We start from the raw sequence: 27345 nt of genomic DNA on the forward strand, positions 1-27345 counted from the left end.
TACTTTTTAATAATATATTCATATTTTGGGTATGCGCTATATAAAAACCCAATAAAAATAAATTGCACGCCATAATATTGAATATATACTCACAGCTTAGTCCAACGCAAATTTTAGGGACAAGTGCATATACTACATTCACACATGTCAGGGTTCCAAAATATGGACTAACGAAAACTTTACAATGGCCCTTTACCAACATCGAAAATTTAGAAAAAAGTTTTTCAATTGGAGAAAAGTTTTTCTAAGCAGGGTAACCTCTCGGCAGTGATTTGGCAAACCCTCCGAGTGTATTTCTGCCATGAAAAACTTCGCAATAAAAACTCATCTCCTTGCAGATGCCGTTCGGAGTCGGCATAAAACATGTAGGTCCCGTCCCGCCAATTGGTAGGAATAATTAAAATAAGTGCGACGATTGGAAGAGAAGTTTGGCCTCAAATCTCTTTACTACCTATATATATATATTACTGAAAAAATCCTTTATTTTCAAAAGTTTCAAAAGAAAAAAATTTATATTCTGCTTTTTTTACTGGAAATTTTTATTAAGGTTTGGCTATTTTCAAAATTTTGCATTACTTTATTCGAAGTAGTTCTTCGGAATGATGGCAGGAATTTTTTGGAACAGCTTCAGTCTTGGTTTTGGTATAATTTTCGAACTATTTCGTAATTATAACTAAAATTTTTCGGAATTGTTTAAACGGCTATTTCAAGACTAGTTGGCCACTGATTCATAGTTAGTCAGACTACTTCGGGATTGCTTTTGGGATTGCTTTCGGGATCATTTTAGGATAACATCGGAAATACGTAAGGATAATCTGGAATTATTTTGGGATAGTTATGAATTATTTTTTGGTTTACCTCAGACATTTTTAAAGTACTATTTTGGGGTATTTTCGATATTACTTTGTGACTCTTTCGGATCTATTTTGAAGATGACCTTTAAACCGATTCGGTATTGTTTCGGGATTTTCGGAACAGCCTCGATGTTTTTTCGGAATATGCTCGGAATATTTCAGATTATTTTTGGGATTATTTCTCAGTTATTTTGAACCATTTCGAAACTGCGTTCGGCATCACTTTTAAACAATTTGGAATTGTTGTTTTTATTTTCTTCGCGAACATTTTGAAACTGTTTGAAATTTTATATTTGGATTATTTCCGGAGATCTTTTCGGAATTATTTCGCGGATTTTTTCGAAACTGTTTTCAGGAAATTTTGAACCGTTTCGGGATTTAATTCGAGATTATATCGAAAAAATTTTAGGTTAGTTTAAAAATTATTTTAGAACAACTTCACGATAATTTCAGAGCTACTTAGATATACTTCGGTACTGTTTCTTGATGGTTAATGGTCTTGTGCGTGATGTGCTTTACGCAGATATGACAATAGTGCTGCGAAACGAGAACGGAAGAGATCTCCACTTATTTGGGAGGGGCAGGTGGAGGAAGACCTGACTTCCCTTGGAGCTCTCAACAGTTATCGCGAAACAGGGATAACTGGCGTGAACTGTTACGAAACGGCCAAAACCGCTTAAGTGACCAAGCGCCAATTAATGATGATGCAGATGTTCTGATGATGGTTTCGAACTGTTTTAGGAATTAGTTCAAGGCAATTTCGAAATTATTTTAAGAATAATTTCTAAATAATTCCAGCATAGGATCGGGATGACTTTTAAAAAGCACTCGACATTTTTTCCAAGTTTTTATCCAGTTGGTTTTTCGGAAAGTTTCTTCACTGCAACGGAAGATTTCGGGATTGGTCTGCACAATTTCAGGACTATTTTGAACCTTTCTAGTTTATTATTATTTCGGGTTTTCTCGAACACTTCAGAGCTTGTTAAAGGATAATCTTCGTTATATTTGAGATCATTTAGCAATCGTGTTATGACTACTTCGAAACTATTTCAGTAGAGAATGATCTTTTGTCACTTTGAGACAGTTTTGGGATTATTTTAAGCATTATTTGTGGTTCAATCCATAATAAAATTGGAATGCAATACTTACATTAAGTAATAATAATATTAAAAGCTAAAAAATAATTAGGTTGGTCCTAGGTACTAGTCATCACACTTCTCATCAATATACGGCGTTGACCAAACAATTAAATAAAATCGTGGGGCGTGTCAAATTTCTATTAATAGTCACAAACATAATCAGGTTATGCTACGCCTCTCATTTTTAGACATTTCAATTTTACTAATTGTCTGATCAACCCCCTAGATTGATGAGAAGTGTGATGAGAACCAACCTAATTATTTTCTAGCATTTAATATTATTATTACTTAATGTAAATATTTTTTTCAATAAAACCGTTTAACTAATTTTTTTTATACCTTTATAATAAGTCTCTTTCATGTTTGTCACCTCATTTCCATACGAATTTTTGACCCAAAGAAAAGTCTTTTTCGGTAACTTCCCGTTGAGCTAGATACTTGATACTTAGAGCATATTTAGATCTGGGAGACATTACAATGCAAGTGAAAAAAAATCCGCTAGATAAACAGAACATTTATTTTAAAATGGAAATTTTGCGATTGACTTTTAACTAACTTCTCGGTGATCCAGAGACTTGAAACTTAGTACATAGTTTGCGAGTCGATGGCGCTACAATTCGTGGAAAATAAAATGCCGCCAGGTGGCAGACGAATCGAGATAAACGAAAATCCCTGAAAAATGCAGGGAATCTTGCGATCGATTTTTAAGTAACTTCCCGGTGAGCTAGAGACCTGAAGCTTGTGCCGTGAGTCAGAATCCGGCGACAATGCAATGATCAAAAAAATTTCGCTAGGTGGCGCATGGATCGAGATATTAAGAAAATTAATTTTGATTTGGGCATCTTTCAATCCATTTTTAACTAACTTCGCGGTGACCTAGAGACTTGAAACTTGGCACACAGTTCGAAGCTTGGTGACAATACAATCTACAGAAAACAAAATTCCGCTAGGTGGTGCGCTGAGTTAGATAACTACAAATCCTTGAAAAACGAGGGGAATCTTGCAATTGATTTTTTAGTAACTTCGCGGTGAGCTGGAGATATGAAACTTGAGCCGTGAGTCAGAACCCGGTGACAATGCAATATTTTATCAGTAAAATTTTGCTAGGTGCCGCATGGGTCGAGATATTAAGAAAAATAGTTTTGATTTGGGAATCTGTCAATTCATTTTTAACTAACTTCCCGGTTACCTTGAAACTTGTAACTTAGCACATAGTTTGCGAGTCGATGGCACTAAAATTCGTGGAAAACAAAATGCCGCCAGAAGGCAGACGAATCGAGATAAACGAAAATCCCTGAAAAAATGCAGGGAATCTTACGATCGATTTTTGAGTAACTTGCCGGTTAGCTAGAGACTTGGAACTTGGGCCGTGGGTCAGATAGTGCAACATTTGATCCAAAAAAAAAAATCGCTAGGTGGCGCACGCGAATCGAGATGGTAGGAAAACAAATTTTATATTGGGAATATTTCAATCCATTTTTAACTAACATCCAGGTTACCTAGAGACTTGAAACTTAGCACTTAGTTAGGCCTGGTGACAATACACCTTATAGAAAACAAATTTCCGCTAGGTGGCACGCTAGTCAAGATAACTGCAAATCCTTAAAAAACGAGGGGAATCTTGCAATCGATTTTTAAGTAACTTACCGGTGAGCTAGAGGCTTGAAACTTGGGCCGTGGGTCAGAACCCAAAATTCCAAATGCCTTTTTGTAGGCAGCACTAGAGAAGTGAAAATAAAAAGACTATAAAAAAATTTTAAGGACTACCTTTATATAAATGGACCAAAAACAGAAGGCAAATTTTCCTTTAATACAGACGTAATCTTGTTGAATTTTGACTAAAAAACTTTAACAATAGCTATTGTAAAAGAATTTTGGGATTTAAAATTATAAAGGTAGAGCGCGTGCTTAAATTTTAAATAATCAATTAGTTAATCCCAAGTACATGGTTTGCCTTAAATTGAAAGATCGCGCTCCACCTTTATAGTTCTAAATCCCAAAATTCTTTTACAAGCGCTATTGTTAAAGTTTTTTGGTCAAAATTCAACAAGATTATGTCTGTATTAAAGCAAAAAATCCTTCTATTTTTGATCCATTTATATAAAGGTAGTCCTTAAAATGTTTATATCATCTTTTTTTTTTAATTATTTTATTTTCAAGTTTTTAGTCTTTATTTAATTGCCTATTATTTCTCATTCTATTTAGTCCATTTAGTGACTCATTATTACAAGGATTCTTTCCTGAAAATTTTTTACAATCTAAGTCCTCAATACATAAAGACTTTACTCGACCCGGTGCAATGTATGCTTGTCCCTCCTCGAACTCCAAAGTATTTTGACGTCACTTCTACCGGACTGTATGTAATATTTGTTTCAAATATGAGCCAAAAGCTCGCTTTCTATTCATGTATGTATTATGTGTTCCAAATATGGGCCAAATCGGACCACAAACACTATCTTTTTGAATATCTCGGTCTTTGTGCTACCTTGTGGCGATTTTTTTATAGGTCGCTTTCTATTCTTGAATGTATTATGTGTTCCAAATATGAGCCAAATCGGACGACAAATACGATTTTTGAAATATTTCGATCCATGCACCGCCTATCAGAGTTTTCTTCTTATTATGGCATTGTCGTCGGATTCTGAACTATATTCCAAATTTCAAGCTTGTAGCTTATCGGGAATTTACTTAAATTTTATTTACAAAATTCGTCCACAACAGCCGGCCGGCCGCCACACAGAGTCCAGCTAAATAAAACCGTTAAAACAAAATGTTTATTGTATTTCAAAAAACAAAAACAAATACTAAATATATTGACTACAATATTTGAATTATAATCGTTACTTCCAGACTAAATTTTATATCTCTTTGAATAACAGCTACATATCATTTCGTTTCATCATCATCATGGTTGTGAGTTTTGCAGGAGCTCTAATACATTCAGATATAGATTGGAATGTCGTTAGCTTAATGTGAAAATGTGCTAAGTCATTACCTTTGAAAAATTGTATTTTAATGCAGTTTTAAAACTGAATTCAAAATACATCGATAACAAGAAAAAAATATTTTAACTTTTTATTTTTACGTGCTGTTTGCAATGATGTGTAAATGTGCTAAGTAATCAACTGTTAACAAAAATGTGCTAAGTCAACCAGTCAATAATATCAATCTGATTTACTAGTCATTTCTTTGTGCGCACATTTTATTTGCTTATTTAATTCATTCAGTCTAAAAGCACATGCTTTGTTGTTATTGCTGTATTAACGATAAATATACTCCCCGAAGGCTTTGGGCCGATGTTGATGGTCCTTTGCCGCATATAGATCCGGTACGTTCCGGTAACAAAGAACTATGCACTCCGACCATCTCGGGAACGATTTATATGACCATATTAAACCTTCTAGGCCATCCCGTCCTCCACTCCCCCTAGTTCCATGAGGAACTTGGGGTCGCCAGAGCCTCGGCTGTCAATGAAACAGAATTCGCCACGGGTAGGTAAGGTTGGCAATTGGGTTGGAGAAGCTATATATTGCACTAGGAACTGCTTGAGAGGGTTGCCTACACAACCCCTTGAAATTGGATTCACCCAATTGAGACATGCCTTTGGTGTTTGATAAATGCATTGCGCTGACCATAATCTACTTCAATTCTTACACGTCGATAACTACATTCTTTGTTACAGACTAGTTAAAACAGAAAACAATTCAAGCTTAAACTCATATAAGCTGTTATTTAAATTAATAACACTACTGATTCGATTTGCTAGATGTATAGTCCTAGTTATAGGTTCATTCATAGCATCATTCGTTTTATTGGTTATTTCGATAAATAATATATTATGCCGAATATCACGCAGTGGAATATATGGAATGAACAAATTAGATAAATCAGAGCAATTCGTGCTAACGTTTATTACATTATAGGCGAGCATGAGTGAGATTCAAGTTTTTCTGTCATGCAAAGCCTGAAGATCAGCGGGTTAGGGGATCAGAATATACCCGCGGTAGGTATGCCTGTCGTAAGAGGCGACTAAAATACCAGATTCAAGGGGCTGTGTAGCGCAACCTTTCAGGTTGCCACCGCAATATATAGCTTCTCAAAACCCAATTTTCAACCTCACCTATCCGCGGCGAATCCTGTTTCATTAACAGACGAGGCTCTGGTGACCCCATGCTCCTCATGGAACTTAGGCGTAGGGAGGGAGGGAATGGCCTGAAGGTTTAATGTGGCCACATAAATCGTTCCCGAGATGGTCGGGCTAGCACCTTAATGGTGCTATGGTACCGGAGCGTACCGGATTTGTATCCGGCAAAGGACCATCACATCGATAACACTCCCCAAAGCCTTCGGGGAGCAACCTTATCGCTACAACAACAATAACAACCAAGCAATTTGCACCTGCTGGTACACGATGGGAGGCCGTCTGGCCAGTGAAGCATACGTAAAGCAATTTTTATAAAAAAAAATTGAACTCTCTCAACTTTATAGGAGATATATATAAATGATTCCATATTATTGAGCAATATTCAAGACGATTTCTGACCAAGGATATATAAAGTGCCTTCAACGTCCTTAAAGTCACTGGTATTACGTATACTGAACCCAACCATTGCAACAAATTTTGAAAGAACGAAGTCAATGTGACTAGAAAAAGAGAGTTTGAAGTTAAGTCTTTATTCTCTTGAAAACTATTAAGAGATTTAGTATTTAGTTTGTAGATAAAGTATGTGGCAGTTGTCGTTTTGGAATAAGACACAACACAGCATTTGTTTGAATTTAAATATAAATTATTGTCTGCGCACCATCCGGCAAAAGAGTCCAGATCAGAACCGTTAGAAATAGTTTGACAAATAAATAGTATTTTTTGTGAAATATATAGTTTTATTGTTTTATTTCAATCATTAAAGTGGAGGAGTGATGGGAAAACATATTGAGTAACAAGTGCTAAGTCAGTAGAAAAAATTTGTTTTGAGTGCGGAAATTGTGCTAAGTCATAAACTAGCTGCTGGGTTGGCATACATGATTTTTATTTATCTTTTTCAAAACTTCTACACTCAAAAGCATTGCAATTAAGGTATCCTCATTCACAGTTATGAGTTAGAAATTATTTCAAAAGTTATTCATTTTTTTCGTCCCCTGTAAAATTCGTAAAAGTTGACTTAGCACATTTTCACATTAAGCTAACGATGTGTGTGTTCTTATGAAATTATGTATTTAAAAATTGCGATTGTCTTTACCACATATGTGTAAATTATTTAATGTTTTGTATATTTGAATTGTAATTTAATTTGTTTTAACCATCAATGGTCATTATGTAATAATTGCGGTCTAGTATCCATTGTTCGGTCCTCTTGTTAATAGAATGGACCTATTTGGTTTTTTTACTTTGTAATATTTTTATTTATTTACAAAATGAGTATTGCGCGAACATTCGCTTTGTATTTGCATTATTTACACTCGAGTCGAGTGTCGTAAATTTATAATTTTTTTTTGCCAAATAAAAGTTGTGTGTTTTTGATTTAATTTATGTTTCATTTGGTTGCTATTAATTCTTATGAAAATAAAATAAAAGCGATACAAAAGTACTATGCCAGGATTAAACTGCAATTTTCCAATTAGTTTAATTTATAAAAGATTTATTTATTAATGGAAAATGCGAAAACAAAATACATTGATTACGGTCAAAAAAGTAAAATTTATTTTGAGAACGATGGTTTAATTTATTAAAACGTGTATGCTTAGAAGGTCGCGGTAGCACAAGGCTACGTCTCGCTTTCAAGCAAAAAGAGTTCATAAAAAATATTATTAGGCGATGAAGTCAGAACCCACAAATGCACGAAAAAGAGTCCGCCAAATCACTGTGTTACCGCAAAAATGTTGAGCGGACCAGAATTGGAGAAAGAAATCAGCAATATCTAAGAAAGCGATGACTGTACACAGGAACAACAGAAGACTCTTAGAAAAAACGACATGATAGACTGCTCACCATATCCATGTATTTAGGGTGCTGGGATCAAAGGACCAGGTCGTGAGATGCATATCGGTAGCATCGCTAAGGCAGGTCACGCCAGAAGAGCAAAAGAAGGCGGCTTGCCACATAGATATGACAATTTACTGGTCGAAACTGCGGAAGGCGTCGACCAGAATTACAATATAATATTACACTACTTATGGTCCCCATCGGAATCGGAATTCTGTATGCAGTTTTGCCAACCGACCAATACTGGTTTCACCGTCGTTAAGCCAGGGGATACCAATCGCATCATCTGTACGCTGCAACGTTGCGTTGCGAAGTACTATGAGGAAACTTTTCTAAAAAAACCGGGCCAATAGAAAGTACTTGATGTATCGAGGCAAACCCCCGTATACAACTACTCCCTTCGAACTGCTAAATTTGTGCACTTGTGCGATTGGCGCTTTGTATTCTCCCTGAACGCCCCAAAGTAATGGCTGATAGACGCAAATAAGCGCTGTTGCAAATGCAGAAGAGACTTCGATATCCTGTCCCATTTACTCAACAATTGCGCTCCCCTCTTCTCGACTCGAGAGTAGCTCCACAACAACATTCAATACTGACTGGTTTTGTGAAAATTATCAGCCTCTAGCTGACTGCGCTTGGCTTCGATTGTGTAATCGTTTTTAGTCGGATATGGAAAATAATACCGATCATTCATCATAACAAAACAAAAGCGCTCCTGACGCTTACAATTCAGCTGCTTTCAAACTAGCGGACCCGACTGCACAGTCGTCTTTAATTCGACAATTATATAGTCACTAACACGCTTATGAAAGCGTGTATATATGTATGTATGCAAAACCCTTTTAAAATAAGAGCTAGAGGTTTATTATTGTTAGTATATCCACCCGTTTTAAGTGTGTTTGTTATCCGAGTGGTTCAGCCGCTTCTAAAAAAGTACATGGTTATAAAAAGCACCCGCTTCGAAATGTATCCAGTTCAAAAAAGTACAAGGCTCTAAAAGAGTACTCGTTTCAAAAAGTATTCGGATAAAAAGATTTACGTTTCTAAAAAGTAACTGGATTCGAAAAACTACCCTGCTCAGGGAAGTACTAGGTTCTAAGAAAGCAAACGGTTCTTAAAAAGTACACGGAAAAAGTAACTGGTCTAAAAAGTACCCGGCTCTAGTGCTTAGTTCTGAAGTGCTTAGTTCTAAAATCTACCCAGTTCTTAAAAAACTTCTGGTTAAATAAAATACCAGAGTATAAAAGTGACCAGTTCTAAAAGCTACCAGGATCCGAAAAAGTACCCGGTTTTGGATAAGCACCCGTATCCGCAAAACTACAGGGTTAAACAAGTAAGGAAGGCTAAGTTCGGGTGTAACCCAACATTACATACTCAGTTGAGAGCTGTGGAGACAAAGTAAGGGAAAATCACCATGTTGTAAAAAGAACCTAGGGTAACCCTGGAATGAGTTTGTATGACATGTGTATCAAATGGAAGGTATTAAAGAGTATTTTAAGAGGAAGTGGGCCATAGTTCTATAGATGGACGCCATTTAGGGATATCGCCATAAAGGTGGACCAGGCCTGACTCTAGAATTTGTTTGTACGATATGAGTATCAAATGAAAGGTGTTAATGAGTATTTTAAAAGGGAGTGGGCCTTAGTTCTATAGGTGGACGCCTTTTCGAGATATCGCCATATAGGTGGACCAAGGGTGACTCTAGAATTTGTTTGTACGATATGGGTATCAAATGAAAGGTGTTAATGAGTATTTTAAAAGGGCGTGGGCCTTAGCTCTATAGGTGGATGCCTTTTCGAGATATCGCCATAAAGGTGGGCCAGGGGTGACTCTAGAATTTTTTTGTACGATATGGGTATCAAATTAAAGGTACTAATGAGGGGTTTAAAAGGGAGTGGCATTTAATTGTATATGTGAAGGCGTTTTCGAGATATCGACCAAAATGTGGACCAAGGTGATCCAGAACATCATCCGTCGGGTACCGCTAATTTATTTATATATGTAATACCACGAACAGTATTCCTTCCAAGATTCCAAGGGCTTTTGATTTCGCGCTGCAAAACTTTTTCATTTTCTTCTACTTAATATGGTAGGTGTCACACCCATTTTACCAAGTTTTTTTCTAAAGTTATAGTTTGCGTCAATAGACCAATACAATTACCATGTTCCATCCCTTTTTTCGTATTTGGTATATAATTATGGCATTTTTTTCATTTTTCGTAATTTTCGATATCGAAAAAGTGGGCGTGTTCATAGTCGGATTTCGGCCATTTTTACACCAATACAAAGTGAGCTCAGATAAGTACGTGAAATGAGTTTAGTAAAGATATATCGATTTTTGCTCAAGTTATCGTGTTAACGGCCGAGCGGAAGGACAGACGGTCGACTGTGTATAAAAACTGGGCGTGGCTTCAACCGATTTTTCCCTTTTTCACAGAAAACAGTTATCGCTCTAGAATCTCTACCCAATTTCACAAGGATTGGTAAATTTTTTTCGATTTATGGCATTAAAAGTATCCTAGACAAATTAAATGAAAAAGGGTGGAGCCACGCCCATTTTGAAACTTTCTTTTATTTTTGTATTTTGTTACAACATTTCATTACTGGAGTTGAATGTTGACATAATTTACTTATATACTGTAAAGATGTTAACTTTTCTTTTAAAATTTGAATTTAAAAAAAATTTTTTTTAAAAAGTGGGCGTGGTCGTTCTCCGATTTTGCAAATTTTTTTAAGCAGACATATAGTAATAAGGGTAACGTTCCTGCCAAATTTCATCATGATATCTTCAACGACTGCCAAATTACAGCTTGCAAAACTTCTAAATTACCTTCTTTTAAAAGTGGGCGGTGCCACGCCCGTTGTCCAAAATTTTACTAGTTTTCTATTCTGCGTTATAAGTTCAACTCACCTACCAAGTTTCATCGCTTAATCCGTAGTTGGTAATGAATTATCGCACTTTATCGATTTTTCGAATTTTTCGATATCGAAAAAGTGGGGGTGGTTATTGTCCGATATCGTTCATTTTAAATAGCGATCTGAGATCAGTGCCTAGGAACCTACGTACCAAATTTCATCAAGATACCTGAAAATTTACTCAAGTTATCGTGTTAGTGGACAGACGGACGGACGGACGTACATTGCTCAATCGAATTTTTTTTCGATACTGTTGATTTTGATATATGGAAGTCTGTACAACCAACCGTTATCCAAACAAAGTTAATATACTCTGTGAGCTCTGCTCAACTGAGTATAAAAAGAGTACTTTAATCCATAAAATTAATGGGTTTTAAAAAAGTTTCCAGATCTGAAAAAGTATCCCCATTCTTAAAAAGGGTGCGGTCTTAAAAAAACTTCCCGTATCCGAAAAAGTACCCGGTTCTAAAAAAGTGTCCAGATCTGAAAAGTTCCCGGTTTAAAAACAAAACGAACCACGCCTAAAAAAGTACCCTGCTTTCAAATTTCTTTAAATACACACAAACAATTTCATCTATGTAAATCGGTCCAGTCGTCAAGGAGGATTTCGGTGAAATGCACACGCACAAGTAATATATACTTATGTACAAACATATGCATAAAAATGAATTCAATAATCCCATTTTGTCTTTGGCAAATCAGGTAAAAAATTAGTCCTTGAAAATTTAAAATTGCGAAATCAAATAAAATCGAGCCTAATTTCTTCAAAGTGAACATTAAAAATAAAATAAAACAAAAACATGAAACATGACACGGAAAAATTCTAAAAAAAATCCTAAATAAAAAGAAATCCAATTATAAAATAAAATATTTATGTTAAGTTATGTCATGTTAAGTGATGTAGCCAATTTGCCAGTACGTTTAGCACAGAAGGTTAATAGCCACAATGACAATATCAACAAATGCAACAATTACAACAACTTATTTACATCGACAGAAAGTAACAAGGGAAAGCGACAACTTTAACAAGCATTTGAACGAAAAAACGAGGCGGGGGCTGTCAACGAGCACGTAGTACCAAGCAATATAATAAAGACAAGAATGAAATGAATACGCCCACCAAACATTTGCACATTCCAGCCACAACCGCAGCTAAATCCACAGCCTGTTAAACAAGAGCGCCAAGTAAAATGCTGAAGAATGAAAAGCTAACATAAACGTCAATACATACATATATAGATACATACGCATATACACACATGTAATTTTATGCGACCTTAACGACATTGTGTGTGTGTGTGTGTGCAACAGGCATTCACCTGTAAGGAAAATTTAATTAATCGTGACAAGAAGCACGGTTTTTACTGTCTTTATTATTGCTTTATTGTCATTGTGTTGTCATTTCTACAAACGCATACACAAAAGCAACCACAACTCATCAGTAAACCAGATAACTGTCGCAGTAGAGTAGCTTAAACAAGCAGAGTAAAACAATTGCTCCTTCATATTTTCTTTTGTGTTTTTAAGATGTTCCTAGGGTAAATATGAATTGCGTTTTCAACTTCAATATAAATCGCTTCCTCACTTTATCGCATACAACTGTCGTGTGAAGGTCGCTCGGTGATTCTAAGTAGAACATTTTTATACCCAGTTGCGATAGTGTACATCGTCATAAGCATTACTCAGTCAATAGAGCGTCACCACTGACGAAGGCTGTGTAATTGCTTCATCATTACAGCTTTTTCTTCTTCTTGTCTTCTATATATCTCACCAAATGTGCTTCTGTCGTAAGTGCTTCAAGATTAAGGCCACTCTTTAGTAGCTCATCTGTTTTTTTGTTACTATATTTGTCAAAATAGCCGCATAATCAGTATATTCCTTCCTATACTAATTCGTTCTAGTGCTCATTACCACGTCACATACCTACTTCATTCTTTCACTTGCTTACTTTTATCATTCAGGTTTCTTTCGAGCTCGCCTAAACTTTCTGCTTTAGCGAAAAGTTGTTGTCTAAAATCATTCTTAGATATTTTTTGTTTCTTCAGACTTACCTCCCGCAGATTATTCCTAGTTCAGTGCGGTGCCTTATTCCTCCTAAAGCGAGATTGATATTCTCCTCGTTGCCGGTCAAATCGATCATGACAAAGGAAAACCAAAAACACCGTTTGAAAAAATAATTTCAAAATCAATACAAATTTGGGAGACCTAAAAATCTGCTAGATTAAAATTGATTGTATTGCATAGCTTAAGTTAAAAGTTCCTGGAAGTTCTTGCTTAGAATTTCGAAATGAAAACAAAAAAATAGAATTTAACTGACGAGATACATATAGAATTGTCACAGCTATTTTCCTCTATTCAAATACGGCAGCGAGGAGTCGGTAAAGCGCATGAATCAGCTTCTTCGCAAGATATGGGCGGACGAGTGCATGCCCGACGATTGGAAGTGTTATTTGCCCACTCCACAAGAAGGGGGATACTGCAAACTGCACCAACTATCGTGGAGTCAGCCTTCTTAGTATCGTACTTAACCTCATGTCAAGTGTGCTGTGCGCAAAATTGAAGCCCACCGTGAATCGGCTGATTGGGCGTTATCAGTGCGGCTTCAGGCCTGGTAAATCTACCATCGACCAGATTTTCATAATGCGCCAAAAACCCCGCGAAAAAAGAATCGACACATATCACCTCTTTGTCGATTTTAAAGCCCCTTCGACAGCACAAAAAGGAGCTGCCTATATGCCGCTATGTCTGAATTTGGTTTCCCCACAAAACTTATACGGCTGTGCAAATTAACGTTGAGCATTATCATCAGCTCAGTCAGAATTGGGAAGGTCCTCTCCGAGCCTTTCGAAACTAAACGAGGTTTCAGACAGGGGTCATCGTGCAATTTCTTTAATTTGATGCTGGAGAAAATTATAATAGCTGCAGAACTTAACCTCTCTGGAACAATATTCTATAAAAGCCTGCATTTACTAGCATATGTTGATAACAATTATATCATCGTCCTAAACACCCGCGCCGCTGGTTCTGCTTACTCCAAACAGGAAAAAGAAGCGGTAAAGTTGGGTTTGATGGTGAATGAGGACAAAACGAAGCACCTGCTGTCATCGAGCAAAGAGTCTCAGCACATATGTGCCTTGGCAACCACGCTACTACTGAAATAGTAAAAGACTTCGTTTATTTGGGAATCAGGATCAACACTAGCAACAACATCACCTCTTAAATCCAGCGAAAGTAAAGTTCTCTCTCGGCAAACGAAAATCATAAAAGTCACTTATCGTTCCCGTCCCGTTATATGGTGCAGAAGGACCATGACAACATCAGATGAAATGGCTCTGGGAGTGTTCGAGAGAAAAGTTCTTCGAAAGATTTAGGACCTCTACGCGTTGGCGATGGCGAGTACCGAAGAAGATTTAACGATGAGCTGTACGAGCTATACGCAGACATCAACATAGTCCAGCGAATTAAAACGCAGCGGCTGCGCTGGCTAGGCCATGTTATGCGAATGAAAGACGACGCTCCCGCCAAAAAAGTGTTTCTATCGGAGCCCGTCTATGGAAGCAGAGGTAGAGCCCCCGCTCCGCTGGACGGACCGGGTGGAAAACGATTTAAGCTCCCTCGGTGTGACCAATTGGCACCGGTTGGCAGAGAGAAGGAGCGACTGGCGCGCCTTGTTGGACGGCCATAACCGTTTAAACGATTAAGCACCAATTAAGTAAAGTAAGTAAGTATTTTTCTGTTCGCTGCTGTACCTACAAGCCGGTTGGTGTACGTGCAGAAAACAGCTTTATTGTCTTCTTAATGGTGTTGAGCAAAAAATGTGTGGCCTAATCACTCATCTCTAGAGCTGGGCGAGGAGTTTTGCGCATGATTCAGTGTTATGCTACCATCAACGATTTTGTTGAAATTTCAATCGAAAAAAAAAACAATGCTGGGAGTCTTAGGGAGTGTGACGGATATGGAAAATTTTTTCAACCGAAAAAACAATGCTGCATTAAAGAGTGTGACGGATATGGAGAGTTCTTTTAACCACAAAAAAAAGCAAAAAACATCGCCCAGAGCCGTCCGGAGTATGTCGGATACGGAAAGGTATTTTCCGTATATAAATAAAGTCCGAACTCTACGGCGCTAGCACCCCGCATCGCGTCGCAATAGTTTCGAACCAGGGCAATATGAGCGAAAATAAAGGAAAGAAAAGGAAGGGAAGGGAAATAAAAGGAAACAGGAAATGGAAGAGAAGTAGCAAAGCCGTATAAGAAACCGAAACTGGACAGCGTTTTATGAATTTGTTATCAAAGCATTAACGGTTTGTTATCGATGAGTTTTCCAAGGGTTATGGGTGCATACGTAATATGTTACCGACGAGGTATAGAGGAGATATTTGTTGTCGAAGTATAGTGAATTTGCTGTCGACAACAGAGGCTATTGATCAGTTATCGATCCCCCGCGGATTATGGATTCAGAATATACCCGCGGTGGGTATGCCTGTCGTAAGAGGCGAATAAAATACCAAATAGGGTTGTGTAGCGTAATCCTTCCAGGTTGCCAGCGCAATATATAGCTTCTCCATACACAATTGTCAACCTCACGTATCCGCGGAGAATCCTTTTTCATTAACAGCCGAGGCTTTGGCGACCCCGAACTCCTCATTGATGTAGGGGGTGGGAGGGCGAGATGGCCGATAAGATCGCATATGGTCATAGCAAATCGTTCCCGAGATGGTCGGGTTTGGTACCGGAACGTGCCGGATCTGCATCTGGCAAAGGACCACCACCATCGGTAACACTCCCTAGGCCTTAGGGGAGTGTCCTTATCGCTACAACAACACAACATCATTTGCCGATCCTTATCGATGAGTTGTAGGTATATTTTCGATTTATTATTGAGAAGTTTTCGATTGTTTATCAAAAAATGTTATCCATATGTTGTCAAAAAGAGACTGATTTTTTATTGAAAATTTATTGATTTTCTACCGAAAGTTTATGATTTGTTATTGATTTGTTGTCAATATTGTAGCGAGTTTTAAAGATTGTCGATCACTCTGCTCCCCTTGTTATCGTTCGAATCACTGAGCTGTCGAGTAAGTAACTCAAATATTGAGTATAGCAATAAGTTCTTTATTTACAACACTACTATGGTAGTAGCACTTCACAATTAAATTACTCACGTAATTCACTTATAGCGTGTTAAAATCAAACTGATTTATCATCACTTGGACTGCGCTGTTTTATGCTTCAGTTCGCCTCGCTCAACTATTTCTCCCAGGGCTCAGACGATGACTCATCTAACGAACGGATAACTCGACGAAAATGATTCGCTTTCGATATAAAGATAAAAAGCTGAGAAGCTTTCCTATCTAAAATTTATGGAATCTAGTCCCGTACGTTGGACTGCGACTATTTAAAGCTGAAGTGGAAGTTGAATCTTATATATTAAAGCCTGGCTGAAGGAAATCAGACATTAAATTTATTTCTTTGAATTCCTGAAACCCACAAATGGTTATATTTTTAAAATTCAACTTCCTCTACTTGGTCCAACTATCTCCTAGCCTTTATCTGTTTTATTTCAATTCGATGCTTCAGCATGACAAATTTACTACTTTACTATGTCACCATATAACCCTGGAAGCCCTAATGCGTCAGTAGCTTAAGGCATTCATCTCTTAGAAAAAAGTAAAATAAACAAACGAAGAAAAAGCATATTCTCACATATTCCATGCTTTATTTAGTGTAAAGAGAAAATGATATTGTAATAAAATATGGGACTTACGTATTGGCATTTATTTCCTTATGCCATTTTGCAGCCACTATTTTAGTTGGAAATGTAAAATATATCCTGCAGGTATATCCTGAAAGTATGTATGTATGTACAAATAAAAGTTATGTAAGTGTAAATTTTCCACAATTCTGTTGAAAATCTAAGAATTTCAGTACATTTTGGAAAAATGTTTCGTTGCAAGAAAAAACGGATGGATCGTAGGCTACACAGCACGAGGCGGTGGCTTGCAAACAGTCACATCAACCCCATCCTCATTCCAAAGGATGCTACGAAATCCGTGTGATTCTACATCTCCATTGTTTAAAAAATAGCTGTGATATATTGCTAAGATATTAGGGCCTGATTATGTAAAATGCAGTGTATTTTTGTACCTTTCTTATTTTTCAGCTCTGAACAGATTGAGCTATATTCCATTAAAAAAACTTACTTCTTCTAAAATAGTGCATGGGATCGTCCCTCTCCTTTAACATAACAAGGGACTAAATGAATGAATGGGATGTTAAACTCGTGTTCATAGTCAAGAAAAAAATTTTCAAATTTTAAAAATTAAATTTTTAAAGATTTTGTACTTGTCGTTGGCTGAAAGTAGGAGTTGAATTAAGTTTTTCGAAGAGCGATTTAACATTTCAAGTTAGCAGGCTTCGCAATATGGGTTGACTGGCTTCTGGCGCTCCGACGTTCTTTACCAATTTCAATTTATTCCAGCCAGGACGTGCTACCTGTGCGCTAAAAATTTCCCCCGGTGCTGACATCAACACCTCAATTACCTAAAAGAGGAGAAAATCAAATAGAGCAGAGTGTCCAATGAATATTTCACGAATGGGTTAAAGGCGGAAGGAAAGGCTAGTGGCGAGGTGTGTTCACAGAAGCTTGACGTAAGCTACAAGTTCATGCCTCCTGCTCTCTAGAACGAAAGTTTACCCATTTACAGATGAGGATCAGATGCTATAGAGCGATATCACGACTAAAGAGTTTAACATCAACTCGTATAGCCCAGCGGCAGTAGTCCTAGGCACATTTGGGAAACAATCGAGGGTGCTATAGAGTACCTGACCTCGCTTGCGTTTGCCTCGAATTAAAAAATTTAGAATAGTATAGATGTTGAGGTGAGTTAATAACCCAGATAACTGTCTCGTGAATCTCTTCGCCTTAGTGGCTTCAATTGACTTGGCGCGCTGCAGAGAACTCGGAGCTCAGCAACCTAGTTGTAGTCTGATCTTGTACAAATACTACCTTTACAGAGTAGCGATCTACTTCTGGCTTAAAGTGGTTAGTAAGCGTTTGGGTAGAAAATTGGATTCGCCAAAGCGATTGGGTTTCTATGTGTCACTTTTCACTAGGAGTCCTTGTGAAACATTTCATTATACTCGAAAAACACTTCACGTGCAATTGCATAAGCGATGGGAAGGTGAAATCATCGAGGTGCTTTATACATTATTGTCCAACTTTCACCAGAACTAGTTACAAATATTTCGGACTCGGCTTTTTCGTATCACCGGGAAATTTTTTCAGTGTTGAGATTAGTCATATTCTTAACTATGCACATCGTTGCTATGTAGCTATTCTAAAATAATAATTATGTTGTGTGAAAAAGCACCTTCACTCACTATCACTACCTCTACCTCTACCTCTATATCTATCTCTATCTCTACCTCTACCGCTACCTCTACCTCTAACTCTAACTCTACCTCTACCTCTGCCGCTACCTCTAACTCTACCTCTACCTCTACCGCTACCTCAACCTCTACCTCTACCTCTGTTCCCTGGGTCCGGTCACGAAAATACGAAACTAAAGTTTACAAAAATTCACTTCTTCTTTTCGAAATATCTCCCTTACAATAATTTAAAATATTTCAAATATTTTAGGTTGAAGCATTTCCCGAGGCCATAAAGTACTGGGAACGTGCTTACGACGGCAAAACCTTAGATCCGGGCGACAAATACCGCATAGAATCTTACACAGACAATAGTTTCAAAACAACAATGCGCATGACAATTACCAATTTGCGAAAAGATGACTTTGGCTATTATTATTGTGTGGCGCGTAACGAAGTGAATGCTACAATGGTGAACTTTGAACTAGCGCGTAAGTATGTTAGTGCAACTAAATTTGAGTAAGAGCACAATATGTGCCAGGTAACCTTCATACAAATAAATTGGCCACTAAATTGCTTTCTCTTTTTTGCTTTTTCATTTTGTTTTTCAAAAATATTGCAGCGCAAGATCCGAACAGTGAAATTCCATATGTGGGGAAGGAAATTAAACTCTACGGCCAACGTCCACCGGAAAGTGAATGTCCAGTATGTGAGCATTGCCCAGATCCAAGGTAATTTCATTTTGTGAACAAGATTGCGAATAAAATAGGAAAAGTTTACAGCCAGCGAAAAAGTGTGCAAAGGAACATAAAATACATAAATCTGAAAATGTCCCAATGCTAGCAAAGATTTTTTGTTTGTGTTGTGCTTATTTAAGCAACAAGAACAAATATTAGATATGTTAAAATTTTACCCTATGGACAGTTTCTTATTAAAAACCAAAAGAGCCCAGATCCAAGGTGATTTCATTTTGTGAATAACATTGCGAATAAAAAAAGGAAAAATTTACAGGCAGCGAAAAAGTGTGCAATAATAATAAGAAATCGATTATAAAACTCGTTAAATATACACCAAACAAGAATGAAATTATTGGCCACGAACCGTGCCATTTAGTTATATCAGCCAAATGTAGCAATATTCTTTTCGTCATTGCCTTCCTACAGGACAGTCAAAATCCTTTACGAAATTCAACATGCTGCATATCCTTGTATGTGCCTGTAGTTGTAACTTCTGTTGAACTTATCACATTTGGGAAGTTGAGTTCATTTCCTTTTTTTCGCTTTCGCTGTTATGTGGGGTTTTTCTTTTGAACTCAGCAACATCATCCATACGTTGCACCATCGCCGTATTTTAATTAAAAATCAAAATTTACCACAACGAATTTGTTAGACGAAGCGTACAACAAAGTCTGTTAATAAATTGTTGCATCTACATACGTTTAAAGCAGGCATGCTTAACCAACGAACCGATATCATTTCGTTACGATAATTAACGTTAATAAACGAAACAAAGTCATTTCGTTTCGTTTATTAACGTTAAGAACGTCAAATTAACGAAATGATTTTGTTTCGTTTTCTGCCATATCAAAACGAAATCAAATCGTTTATGTTGATAATTAATTTCAAACAATGCTGGCAAAGCTGATTGATGGCGGAGTCATTAAAGGTGAAAGCTTTAGCCAAGCTGATCGCAACTTTTCTCATGAATTTTGACAGTACGAACATTTCTCAGAGTATTTTTGACATTACCACCAACGAATTACACAAACAAATTACATGAAGTTTGTGTGTGTATGTCCGCTCGCTGTTACCACCTTACGGCTTCATCATGGCTATAGCATTGCCAGCACAATTCAAACATAAATTATCACGTTTTTGTTAACGTTTTAACGTTAACGAAAGCTTTTCGTTTCGGTTAAAAACGAGATACAATTTATCTTGATAATTCCTTTATCGGTAATATTTCGAAGTGTTTCAACGGAAACGGTGGAAATTTTTTGATAAACGATTAGCTTAACGTTAAGGTGCATCACTGGTTTAAAGTTTAGTTACAAACAATAAATTTTCGTATCTGCTGTTGCATTGCTTCACTTACTTTACGGTACACGTTCAAACACACGCCCTTACATTTGCTTCATAAAAGCTCATCCATTGATTGGCCTTCTTCAGGGAGTCTAGTAAAATCTTACCCATACAAAGTACAATCACAACTTTAATCCCCTGCGCTTAAATCTAAATTATGTAAGTTTGATCGTTAGTGGCTCAGCTCTAGTTTTACTTGTACTTATGTTGCTATGGTGCATGGTATGAAAATACAGTGAATGCAAATCTAAATCATATAATAATTTTGATGTGTAGAAATATTTTACGACCGCCGCACAGTGGCATTTTTGCTTGGTTTAGATGCGAAAAAGTAATAACTTTCATATAATTTTTTTTTGAAATTTGAATTCAGTTTGTTTTTAAAATGTTCAAAGTATATAACGGTAATTATCATTTCTTATAATTATTGTTCTTCATTGGATAATCTGCTGTCAAACTATGAGTTGTTGATGACGCAATAAGTAGCGCAATTTACAGAAGTGAAATAACGCGTGGTTTAAAATTAAGTAAAACTTTGAGGTGAAATAAAAGCTAATATATTTTTTTGTTAATTAAAATCTACAAGTAATTGTATTAAGGGAGTTCAGGATTTTGTGCAAATGGTCTGGCATCATTATATTTGCAAACTGGTGTAGTATTTTTACACAAAACGCCAAAAAAATTATACGGCTATGCATTTGCTACGTCATGGCAAAAACGAAACATCAAAAACTATAGTTTATTTTTTCAATATTGAATAGCAAATCATTAACTGTCAAAACAAAACAAAACATGGAAAGAACAAATTTTAAATGAAAAAAGTTGCTCACGATCCGTAGCTTATAATTGCTATAGGAACGCTTCCAACATCAAATACACAAAATTCTGAATTCCCTTATTATTTTCGAGGTGTTCAAAAGTTTTTTGGTTGAGAAATTATGAGTTTTTTAATGTGTATTATTTTTGTGCTGAAAATATATAAAACCGTGAAAACAAAAGCCTGCCAAAGTTTGAACCACGCTGTACCACAATAATGTTTGAATTTCTATTAGAAAAACAAAAATTTCTTTAAATTGTTTGAGCTTCTGTAGTTATGTAAGTCTTAACTTGAACTCTATTGTGCCTTTCTTTACTCACCTCCTAATGAAACCAAATATTGCATGCAAAATTTTTTGAGCTTGGTATTACCGCTTTGAGAACTGAGATTGAAAAATAAAATCATTTATATTTTTTTATAAGAACCACCCTAATGTACATACAGTGGCGAGCAGAAAAATAGCACTGAATATTTATATTAAATTTCGTCAAATAAATTTCTCGTTCATTTAACATTAAAAAAAAAAAAACATTTATGAATTTTTGTGACTGAGACTATGCAAAGCAAACTCAAAAAACTGTTCGAAAAAGTTCTAAATTTTTAAACAAAATTTACGAAAATTTCAATTTTTTTATTTAGAGTTCTCTGAATTTTTCGAGCATGCAGTTTTCTGACCAAAACAAAGAAGTGATTGGTCTCTCAAAATTCCAATTGATTTAGACAATTTTTGCTTTTCGGGAGGTTGTTTTGGGACGTACAACTTTATTTTTTATATGGAACAAATCTGAAATGTCCTGCGGAATTTATTTTTAGATCTATGCACGTGTTGAGAAATCTATAATTTGTAGTTTATTAGAATAAAACCGATTGTGCTACAAATTTGCATAATAAATTTTTTCCAGAAAACTATGTAGGTCCCGTCTCGCCAATTTGTTGGTAAAATTAAAAGGAGTACGATGCAAATTGAAAGGGAAGCTCGGCCTAAAATCTCATAGAAGGTTATCTTGCCTTACATTTGCTTATTTATTTTACACACGCAGATTTATATATTTTTGTCTGCATCCATCTTCCTTTTTCTTTTTTATTTTATATTCATTTCCAAGTACAACTTGTACTAATACGCCCACCCCATAGCTCCTGCCTCTAAAACCTAATTTTTTTTCTATACAGAATATTATCTCGGAGAAGATTTGTTATTGTTTTACTTTTTATTAACATTTTCTGCAACTCTCATCTGTCATTGTTTCTCATTAGGAGTTTGGCCATTACGAAAAAAATTATTTTTTGCGCCGCATTCAAATCGGTTTATTAACACCTGCGCGCACTCTTTCAGCCGTGACTCTATTGAATTTGTTGTTGCTTTTATTTTTACAAAAATATTCATCACTTGGCGCTTATTACGAACAATTAAATTTGTTTCTTTTGACAGCCTTTACCAATGCAAGGATTCAATTAATTCGAATTTTGAAATTCAACCAACCGGAAATTATAGTTATCCTGGACTGCCCAAGCGGCAAAAGAGTGAGTCTTATATATAAGTGTATGTATGTATGTATATATGTGTATACGTGTGTTAATGTATTATATATGTATCAACTCTGCAAAAAATCGTGTGATAAATCCCTAAAGAGAGCGATCTGCGATTGATCTCTTTTGTCCCACATTGGGGTATAATTGAACCCCTATACTCCCCTTTGGGTATATTTGGCATCAGTTAGTTTGAAATTAGAGCTTAAAAATTATAAAATCCATAAGAAATTCCGTACGGGTAGAAAAAAGACTTGTCCGACAGTACCCATATGCGAACAAAAGTGACTTCTGTGACTCTGGATGTATAGGCACGAAGAGAATATGTCCGACACTACCCGTATGGATAAAAAAAGGCCCTGTCTGGCACTTCCCATAGGGGTACAAAGAGGAAGTGTCAAACACTACAGAAAAGATCTATCCGACAGTACCCGTACGGGTAAAAAGAGGGCGTGTACAACAGTACGCAAAGGGGTACTAAGAGGAAGTGGAGAACATTACAAAAAGGATCTGTCCGACAGTACCCGTAGGAGTATAAAGAGGACGAGTCCGACACTATCCGTTCAGGCATTAACAGGTACAACTGGTCTCTCCATAGGACATGCTCTAACAAAAGGGACCGCACAAACCCATATAAAAGGAAAAGAAGTGGCTATAGTCGCATATTCCTAGACTAGTCACATTTTTTGTAGGGAAGCAACAAAAGCACATGAAATTTCTTTTATTTTAGCATTTGATGTGGGGTTTTATATTTATGAAGCTGTACTTTGTTTTTAGTGGGAGTGCACTTGGCTGTTTTTATTTTATTTCGCAAATATTTAATGGGCCGCGATTTCGGGTGACATTTTCTTTCACGAATGCTATTTACATTCACATACTTATATTTATTCACTTACTCACACTTTTTGGTCACTTTACTCACTTAAAAACTTTTTATCATTAAATCGTAACCACACACAATTTTTTTTTCAACCAATTTTCTCTCCCCTCACATAGCTTGGCTATTGTACGCAGTTGGTAAGCCGGTATTTCATAAGTCCGTAAATGAAATGTATGGTTGTTGGTTGCGTGATCCAGCTGCCTCGGCGGACATAGACCATGAGAAAACCTATGTTACCGAAGAGAATGACACACATAATTTATACGAATATCCAACGAAATTGAAATATCGCATGAATTGGTCGCCACGACGTAAATATAATATTCCAGAAGGTTTCCAGGTTTGTACATAACTAACTACTTTTGTTTATATATATGTATGCATGTGTTTGCATTTGTATGATTATTTTAATGAGTTGGAAAGAGGATGCGAGTTCGTGATTTGAAAAGGGTGCTTTCTTTTTTACATTCATAAATGTGTATATTTTCCTCCTTCTGCGAAAGCGAAATTTAATTACACAGATGCATGAAAAAGCAGATGCTTTTTGGATGTAAAATGAACAGACCAAGTAATCTGCAATGTCAGATTCCTACTGTCAGTTGCTCTTTTTTAAATGAAGTCAAATGTGAGTATGTTGGGCACATAGATTGTAAGCAATAAAAATTAAAAAAATAAAAAATTTTAGTTAATCGGTTTTATTGAAAACAATACTTACATTAAGTAATAATAATACTAAAACCTATAAAATAATTAGGTAGGTCCTAGGTACTAGTCATCACACTCCTTATCAATCTAAGGCGTTGATCAGACAATTAAATAAAAGCGTTGGGCGCGTGAAATTTCTAAAAATGTGAGGCGTAGCATAACCTGATTAAGGTTCAGTTGGTCTTACTTGTGACTATTAATAGAAATTTGACGCGCCCAACGCTTTCGTTTAATTGTCTGATCAACGCCCTAAATTGATGAGGAGTACGATGACTAGTACCTAGGACCTACCTAATTATTTTCTAGCTTTTAGTATTATTATTACTTAATGTAAGTATTTTTTTCAATAAAACCGTTTAACTAAATTTTTTTTTTTATTTATTTTATTTTCAAATGTTTAGTTTTTAATTAATTCCCTATTATTTCTTATTCTATTTCGTTCATTTAGTGACTCATTATTACAAGGACTCTGTCCTGACAATTTGTTACAATCTAAGTCCTCAACATATAATCCTTCCAAAGACTTTACTCGACTCTGCGCCACGTATGCTTGTCTCTCCGCGAACTCCAAAGTATTTTGATGTCAAGTCTACCAGATTGTATGTAATACTTGTTCCAAATATGAGCCAAATCGGGTCACAAATACGATTTTTTTGAATATCTCAATCCTTGCGCCACCTGTCGGCGATTTCTTCTTAGATCGATTTTCATTCTTGTATATATTATGTGTTCCATACATGAACCAAATCGGACCACAAATGCGATTTCTTTCAATATCTCGATCCTTGCGCCACCTTTTGGCGATTTCTTCTTAGGTCGCTTTTCATTCTTGTATGTATTATGTGTTCCAAATATGAACCATATCGGACCAAAAGTACTATTTTTTTAAATATTGCGATCAATGCGCCACCTATCGGAGTTTTTTTTTTATAATTGCATTGTCATCGGGTTCTGAACTATATTCCAAGTTTCAAACTTGTAGCTTATCGGGAAGTTACTTAAATTTTAATTACAAAATTCGTAAACAGCGGCCGGCCGCTCGCCACATAGAGTCAAGCTAAACAAAACCGTTTAATTTGAACGCAGACTGCTGAATGCCAAAAAAATATTTTCTTCGAGGAGCACAAGCAAACGGCTCCATTCAGGGCGAGGGGGTTGAAGGTTATGCTAACTCAATCGCTTAGTGACAATATGTGAGGGATAAGAAGGATTCATTCAACCGAAAAATCTTGTACAATGGCTAGGTGTGATCGAAATTAGAGTTTGTTTCAAACTTTTTAAGTGTCGGATACGCATAAGGCGCCCCAACAATTTAAAAGCTCTGATCTCCAATCTGTAAGAAATGTTTCTGAAAGCATAAGCTAGTCAAGGTGATATCCCAATGCGAAATTTCAGGCAACTAGCACCATAAATACGATTTGTAGATGAGGCCGGTCCCTGGTCCACCCCTGTACCCCTGATCAAAGCATTGGGATTGGTGGTTGTTGTATAAGTGTTCGCCTTTTCGAGATATCGCCATAAAGGTGGACCAGGGGTGACTCTAGAACGCGTTTGTACGATATGGGTATCAAATGAAAGGTGTTAATGAGTATTTTAAAAGGGAGTAATTCTTAGTCCCATAGCTGGACGTCGTTTCGAGATATCGCCATAAAGGTGGACCAGGGGTGACCCTAGAATTTGTCTGTACAATATGGGCATCAAACGAAAGGTGTTAATGAGTATTTTAAAAGGGAGTGGGCCTTAGTTTTATAGGTGGACGCCGTTTCGAAATATCGCCATAAAGGTGGACCAGGGGTGACTCTAGAATATGTTTGTACGATATGGGTATCAAATTAAAGGTATTAATGAGGGTTTTAAAAGGGAGTGGTGGTTCTTGTATAGGTGGTCGCATTTTCGAGATATCGCCATAAAGGTGGACCAGGGGTGACCCTATAATGTGTTTGTACAATATGGGTATCAAAAGAAAGGTGTTAATGAGTATTTTAAAAGGGAGTAATCCTTAGTTCCATAGGTGGACGCCGTTTCGAGATATCGCCATAAAGGTGGAGCAGGGGTGACCCTAGAATTTGTTTGTACAATATGGGTATCAAAAGAAAGGTGTTAATGAGTATTTTAAAAGGGAGTAATCCTTAGTTCCATTGGTGGACGCCGTTTCGAGATATCGCCATAAAGGTGGGCCAGGGGTGACTCTAGAATTCGTTTGTGCAATATGGGTATCAAACGAAAGGAGTTAATGAGTATTTTTAAAAGGGAGTGGGCCTTCGTTCTATAGGTGTTCGCCTTTTCGAGATATCGCCATAAAGGTGGACCAGGGGTGACTTTAGAATATGTTTGTACGATATGGGTATCAAATGAAAGGTGTTAATGAGTATTTTAAAAGGGCGTGGGGCTTAGTTCTCTAGGTGGACGCCTTTTCGAGATATCGCCATAAAGGTGGACCAGGGGTGACTCTAGAATGAGTTTGTACGATATGGGTATCAAATTAAAGGTATTAATGAGAGTTTTAAAAGGGAGTGGTGGTAGTTGTATATGTGAAGGTGTTTTCCTGATATCGACCAAAATGTGGACTAGGGTGACCCCGAACATCATCTGTTGGATACCGCTAATTTATTTATATATGTAATACCTGCCAAGATTTTAAGGGTTTTTTATTTCGCCCTGCAGAACTTTTTCATTTTCTTCTACTTAATATGGTAGGTGTCACAACCATTTTATAAAGTTGTTTCTAAAGTTGTATTTCGCGTCAATAAAACAATCCAATTACCTTACCATGTTTCATCCCTTTTTTCGTGTTTGGTATAGAATTATGGCATTTTTTCATTTTTCGTAATTTTCGATATCCAAAAAATGGGCGTGGTCATAGTCGGATTTCGTTCATTTTTCATAGGAAGATAAAGTGAGTTCAAGTAAGCACGTGAACTATGTTCATTAAAGATATGTCGATTTTTGCTGAAGTTATCGTGTTAACGGCCATGCGGAAGGACAGACGGACGACTGTGTATAAAAACTGCGCGTGGCATCAACCGATTTTGCCCATTTTCACAGAAAACAGTTAACGTCATAAAATCTATGCCCC

General features: G+C 36.6%; 1 protein-coding gene across 1 annotated transcript in view; it reads left to right on the forward strand.

Annotated features, from left to right (window-relative positions):
* The window catches only part of LOC137245146 (uncharacterized), a 213639-nt gene that overhangs the window by 139068 nt on the left and 47226 nt on the right, over positions 1–27345 (forward strand). Inside the window, exons 10-13 of the mRNA XM_067775333.1 lie at positions 18531–18750; positions 18882–18990; positions 22587–22678; positions 23681–23904. Coding sequence (XP_067631434.1) covers positions 18531–18750; positions 18882–18990; positions 22587–22678; positions 23681–23904 — 645 coding nt within the window. The remainder of the gene's footprint in view (positions 1–18530; positions 18751–18881; positions 18991–22586; positions 22679–23680; positions 23905–27345) is intronic.

The sequence above is a fragment of the Eurosta solidaginis genome, chromosome 3, assembly GCF_040869045.1.
Source record: "Eurosta solidaginis isolate ZX-2024a chromosome 3, ASM4086904v1, whole genome shotgun sequence".
Classification (NCBI taxonomy): domain Eukaryota; kingdom Metazoa; phylum Arthropoda; class Insecta; order Diptera; family Tephritidae; genus Eurosta; species Eurosta solidaginis.